The sequence below is a fragment of the Octopus bimaculoides genome, chromosome 20 (genome assembly GCF_001194135.2).
Source record: "Octopus bimaculoides isolate UCB-OBI-ISO-001 chromosome 20, ASM119413v2, whole genome shotgun sequence".
NCBI lineage: Eukaryota > Metazoa > Mollusca > Cephalopoda > Octopoda > Octopodidae > Octopus > Octopus bimaculoides.
In genome coordinates this window covers 45,858,607-45,864,862 of record NC_069000.1, presented here as the reverse complement: position 1 = coordinate 45,864,862, position 6,256 = coordinate 45,858,607, and the positions used below count along the sequence as shown (strand labels likewise).

The 6,256-nt window shown below is 39.7% G+C and overlaps 2 protein-coding genes across 4 annotated transcripts in view; one reads left to right on the top strand and one right to left on the bottom strand.

Annotated features, from left to right (window-relative positions):
- The window catches only part of LOC106881225 (ATP-binding cassette subfamily G member 4), a 53,485-nt gene that overhangs the window by 44,436 nt on the left and 2,793 nt on the right, over positions 1-6,256 (bottom strand). The window lies entirely within an intron of this gene.
- Positions 5,341-6,256, top strand: part of LOC128250369 (uncharacterized) — a 34,177-nt gene continuing 33,261 nt past the window's right edge. For all 3 annotated transcript variants that reach the window (XR_008266401.1, XM_052975270.1, XM_052975269.1), the window contains exon 1: positions 5,341-5,681. Coding sequence is in view for 2 of the 3 variants with exons in the window: in XM_052975270.1 (XP_052831230.1) it covers positions 5,431-5,681 (251 nt within the window). In the remaining variant the exon portion in view is untranslated. The remainder of the gene's footprint in view (positions 5,682-6,256) is intronic.

Here is a 6,256-nt window from a genome sequence, read left to right as displayed (position 1 = left end):
TAGCGTTCTCCTTTGCCGAATTACTCAATAGCTGTTAAGAGACAAATATAAAAATGATGCCCTGAGCTATTTACATCACTCGGCTGTCGGTGGTTGTGGAATTCTAAAACAGTCGAGTGTACTTTGAGGGTGGTGAATTGACTGTTATTTTTAGCAGGTTGAGTGACTATGTATTTAAATTCTGGTGTGAGATTTTATACGAAGTCCTAATTTCACGAAAGAACTACACAGCAATAACAACTATAAAGGGACCACAGTATTCTATTGGTACCTATTCTTGTCAATTCCGACTGTCTGCTATCTCCAGTCATCACTAACACACCATAAGAAATTAATTACTTTTTAATTACAACAGAAAGTGATTATGAGAGGGGAATGGTGAGCATGTGACTATAGCATCGCCCCCAGAGGTTTTAAAAGGAAGTGCAGTGAAGTCATTTTTTGTAGGTCACACGATTCCAACGCTCACGCCCAAATCCAAAGAGGATTCTTAAAAGTACAATATTGTTGCTTAACCCCAGATTAGCTATGATTAATGTCAATCCAACCGTGACAACCTTGTCTTTTCCCTATCTGTAAGGCACCCCAGGACTACATTATACAACGCGTCCTTTTGTAAGATGGTAACGCGTGTTCGAGGAAGGACTGGCTGTTGTTTTTAGCATTTAGAGCGACCTCATGGAGACGCCTTCTCCCCGTTGGGTGGAAAGAACTTTTGTGATGAGTATAAGTCACTTGACTAAAACAGTTTCCTCAAATACTTGCGTGGTTGGACACGTGACCCACAAGCGCACACTCGCACACTGTCACGGTTTTATTTTGATTGTTCAGACTGAACATGAACCATATCAATATCACTGGCCTGGGAGACCTTGACCACAAAAGAATCCTAGACTGGACACTGGTCACATCATAATCAACAATTTGGGAGGCAGTGACCTACAGATGATCAGACTGGACATTAAACATATCAATGTCTCTCTCTTTCTCTGTAAGTACACACGCACACACACAAACACGAGCTTTTTTTCAGTTCAATCTACCAAATCCACTCCAAAGCTTTGGATGAGCCATGGATAGAAAAGAAAACACTAGTCAAAGATACCATGCAATAGGACTGAACCTGTAACCATGTGGCTGAGAAGCAAATTTCCTAACCACACAGCCATGTCTGCACCTAGTGGTTTTGTGTGCAGAGCCAATTGTCTCAATGTTAAAACAACAGTGTAAAACTGGTCTTTTTATTGCCCGTACCACAGTAGCTCGTAGACTAAGTTTCATATCAATGCTTTTTAAAATAACAATGTTGAGATATTGTACATATCAACTCATCAATGACAGCCACTGCAACAACATCAAGAAGATTATAAATGTCGACAGTGGTAGGAAAAAAAAACCCCAACAAATCAATCATGAGAGGATACTTGTGATTTGCTAGTTTAAATGCTCACTGGTACGATGACCGCAACAAGTTTATGTTGCTTCATTTGATTGGGTCGTTAGCCCACACAAACAATTATCTGCAATTGTGAAGAATATAACAAGTGAAACCTTGAGCAAAGCAAAAGTTTGACAACACAATAGGGGCTTCAAGGCCATTGACCCTTTGGCATTGAAATTTCTCAGTCAAGTGAAATGCTTATTCATTCCTGTGGTTTTGAATAAATCATGCATTATCCTGTAGCTTTATCATTTCAAAGATGTGATTGTTTATTTTTAGAATGACATTGTAGAGTAAGTGTGAGAGGCTAGATCTGGCCAGTTTCAGCATAAAATAAGATAGAATATACTGAGGAGTCTGTGATACAAATTTACATGTATTAGCCAGAAAAATTTGTGTTGTACTGAGTGCACAATAGGTCAACTGTAATGTATTGAGTGCACGACAGGTGAACCATGACATGGTGAGGGGTTACTCTATAAGCATGTCTTATTGAATTTTTCAAATATAGTTCTGATAACACTGCTGCTTTGAAGTTGTAAGCTTTAGATACACATTCCACCTCTGTTATCAGCATATTTCTGTTAATATAGGTTTATTATGCTCTGAGTTCAAATCCCGCCAAGGTTGACTTTGCCTTTCATTCTTTCAGGGTCGATAAATTAAGTACCAGTTACAAACTGGGGTTGATCTAATCGACTGGCTCCCCCTCCCCAAACATTTCAGGCCTTGTGCCTAGAGTAGAAAAGAATCTAGGTTTAATCTTTGTTCAAATTCATCTTTATGTAATAACGACCGATATGAACAGGCTCAGGCATGGCTGCATCGAACCTTTGGGAAGGGTTTTCTACTACAGTTCCTGGGCTATGATCCTAATGAGTGGATGAGGTAGACAAAAACTGAAAGAAGTGTGTGAGAGAGAGAGAGAGAGAGAGAGAGTTGATTGTGCATATTGTCATACTTAAGTGTCTGGACAAAAAGAGAGAAGAAAAGAATGAGGATGTTGTTTATATTCTCCAAGAGAAATGCTCCTCATTCATTGGATACACAAGGACCAATGGAATGGAAAATACCTGACACAAGACACAAAATGAAAGGCTGCTGGTGATAGCTTATATGTATGTGTGCAATGGACTAAATTTCTTGAGCAAATATTCTACAACCGGGTGCCCTTCTAGGTGCCGACGGACATATGGCATAGTGGTTAAGAGCGCGGGCTACTAACCCCAAGATTTCAAGTTCAATTCCAAACAGTGACCTGAATAATAATAATAATAACAATAATAATAATAACATCGAAAAAAAATACCTTAGGATTGAGAACCCAGGTTTGAAATTTCCCCAAGACACCTGATGAAGGCTGGAGGGTATATCAGCTGAAACGTTGTGTTAACAACAAACAAGATGAGGACAAATATCTGTCAAATGTAAATAATGTGGTGCTTAATTTATCGACCTCGAAAGGATGAAAGGCAAAGTTGACCTTGACGGAATTTGAACTCAGAATGTAAAGATAGATGAAACACTGCTAAGCATTTCGCCCGGTGTGCTAACGTTTCTGCCAGCTCGCCACTTTGCCAATAGGAAATATCAATTTCAAATGGAAACAGTGGAGATCTGGCAACAGGAAAGGTATCCAGTAATAGAAAAAATCTCAACAAACTTTGTCTGATGCATGCAAGCAAGGAAAAGAGGATATAAAAATATGGATGGTTATTCAAGTCAGCAACTATGTAGCAGACTTGAAGCAATGAGAGTATGAAGATCAGGGGTTGTCATGAAGCAGAACAAGGGCTATACCAGTAATATGGCAGGGATACGTTCACTGGGTTTGGCAGTGAGAAAAATGGTAGGAATTTGAGATCTCACTGAGTCAGTAGGAGAAACAGGAAGGTGACAGAGTTCAGGATGTGAGAGGATTCAACCTCTGCGCTAGAGATATTGGTAAGGGGAAGAGGAATGGGTAGAAAAGTAAAGAGGAGGAATTCAGTACATGAAAATGTGTGAGGAGGATCACTTGAAAACGATTTTAATTTAACGAGACGAGAGATTAACTGAAGGTTTGTTAATTGTTGGAAGAGTTGAGGGATTGTTATAGAATAGAGAATAGAGTGAGAGTAATTAGTGGTGATTGTGGTTGAAATCTGGGAGTGACGGTTGAGTGGTAGGAAGAGGTGGCCTTTCAGAGTGGAAGTGGAATACTGAGTGTCGCTTGGGCAGCAGAGGTGGGTGTGACAGTGTGATCCGGAGAGTAGGGGAGGTTTGAGAGTGGGGGTGGGGGTGGAGAATAGAGGCAGGAGTGAGAATGTGACCCGAAGAGAAGAGGTGAATGTCTGTCTTTACAGCTGAGGAAATGGAGAGAGGAGAAAGTGTGGCTTGGACAGTAAAAGTGAGCATGAGAAAGGGGACTTAAGGGCAGAGGTAAATGTGAGTGTGGCCTGAAAGGAAGAGGTAAATGTGCGAGTAGGAGTGTAAAGCAGAATGTAAGTGTGAGTAAAAGGGGGAGTGGATGCAAGTGAGGTTTGTAATGAGGTGAGTGAGTGTGTGAGAAGAGCAGCAATGAGTGACAGTGGTCCTGACGATGGGGAGATTACAATAAACTGTAAAGCACTGACAATTAACTTACAAATTAATTACAACTGTTTTGATTAATTACCTGCTAATCAAAACCCTGTCCACAGCAGTCAGTGATTCCAGCTTCCCACAGCCTCACAGAATTATATACCACAATTAAATGGCAGTGTTGGTGGTGGGGGAGGAGAACGAGAGAGGTGAGAGCTAAGAATGCGACAGATGACACTTTTCACATAGTAATGGAGACTAACAGAGGTTAGTGCCAAAAATGTTGACAAGCCTGTCCAATCAACTAATTTTCAGTAATTAATAACAATAATTGTATCTAATTTAAGTAAGAAGGCTAGCAAATTCTGAAAGGAAAGGGAGTTAGTTGATATCATCAATCTTGAGTATTTGATTGGGATTTTACTGACCTCACAAATAATGAAAAATAAAATTTACCCTGGTGAGATTTGAACTCACGATGGGAACCACTGGAACAAACAGTTTAAAGCAATTTTCATTTCAGCCAATCTTAATAATATGGTACCCATGCTGGTGGCAGGTAATAAGCACCATTCAAGCATGGGCCATTGCCAGTTCCCACTGCCGACTGGCGCCTGTGCCGGTGGCATGTAAAAAGCACCATCCAAACGTGATAGATGCCAGTGCTGCTTGACTGGCTCCCATGCTAGTGGCACATAAAAAGCAACCACTACACTCTCTGAGTGGTTGGCATTAGGAAGGGCATCCAGCTGTAGAAGCTTTGCCAGATCAGATTGGAGCCTGATAATAATAATAATGTATATACAAGTTGTAGTTTAATATAATTTTAATTAAGCAAAAACTTAAGAATTACAGTTTGTAATGAAAAAACAAAAAAAACTTGAGTAATTATAGTCAAAACAGCCAAGGGACACAACTTCAACAACCAAACATGGAAATAAGTAGTTAGGGGTGTGTTCTTTGGTCAGTATAGACAACTCAAGACAGCTTCCTGTCTTATTAGAACTCTTCAGTGAAGCAATCTTAACAGAATTTATTACGTTTTAGGCAATTAGGATACATACACATTTTTAATAGAAAATTAAATGTTAACTGGGAGAACTTTCCTTGGGTCTCACTCTGCATAAAGAGGTTAACTTGTGAGCTCACTATGTAAGCTCTCTCTCTCCACACACACAAACACACACATATATATATATATATACACACATACATACATACATACATACATACATACATACACACACACACCTACATACATACATACATACACACACGTTTTACTGGCCACTTTTCCATGCTTGCAAGGTTCAACGGAATTTATTGAGACAGAAATACTAATGCTCTTCTTGTTGCAAACCTTTACTTGTTTTCAAGCAAGGTAATATTTCCCCCATGGCCAGACAGGATTTCATGGAAGATTGGAAATGAATGGCCCTACTTATATGACAGTGACACTCGTTTACAGCTGTCATGCAGTCAAGATAAGCAGACATAAACGCGCGCACGGGAACACTTTCAGTTTCCGTCTATCGAATCCGCTCTTAGGGATTTTATCGGCCCAAGACCAGAGTAAAAGACGTTTAGCCAAGGTGTCACGCATTGAGATTGAACTGGAAACTATGTATTTGGAAAGCGAACTTCCAAACCACACAACCACGCTTAAACACAAACAAAAGTAAGTCTCAGAGGCTGACATTTATAAATAATATACAAGTGTGTGTGTGTAAATTAATGGATGATCTATAGTCACGTGTTTGAAAGAGGACAATTTTGGTAGAAGAATATCAGTTACAAAAGTACATCATGTACTTTCCCTCACATATATATATATACAAGCAAAATCCCTCTGGCCCTCAATCTATATACTGCTCATTCTGTACAACCCCCACCTCTAAGTGACATTAAGTAATGCCCGTCTAACTTGTTACCACGCTGCAGGCCACATTATAGGCATATTGCATGTTTCTAATCAACATACTGGTTTTATCTACCATTGTCGGGCTGAAAAGCCGTTTTAGATGAAATCCCAAAAGCAAAGAAGCTGTTTTTGGAGATTCCTTGACAAAATTATGGGTTATGTGGTCATTCCGAGGGCCCATGGCAGAAAAGTTAACAGAAATTCTGCTCGTAATTGGAAGTGGTCTCTCGAAGCCCCAGGCCAATGGTAATGAATCGAAAGATTTGAATGAAAGTAATTTTCTTTTTTTTTTCAGAATCGTAATCGTACATCTTTGTTCTCCACTTCCTTTC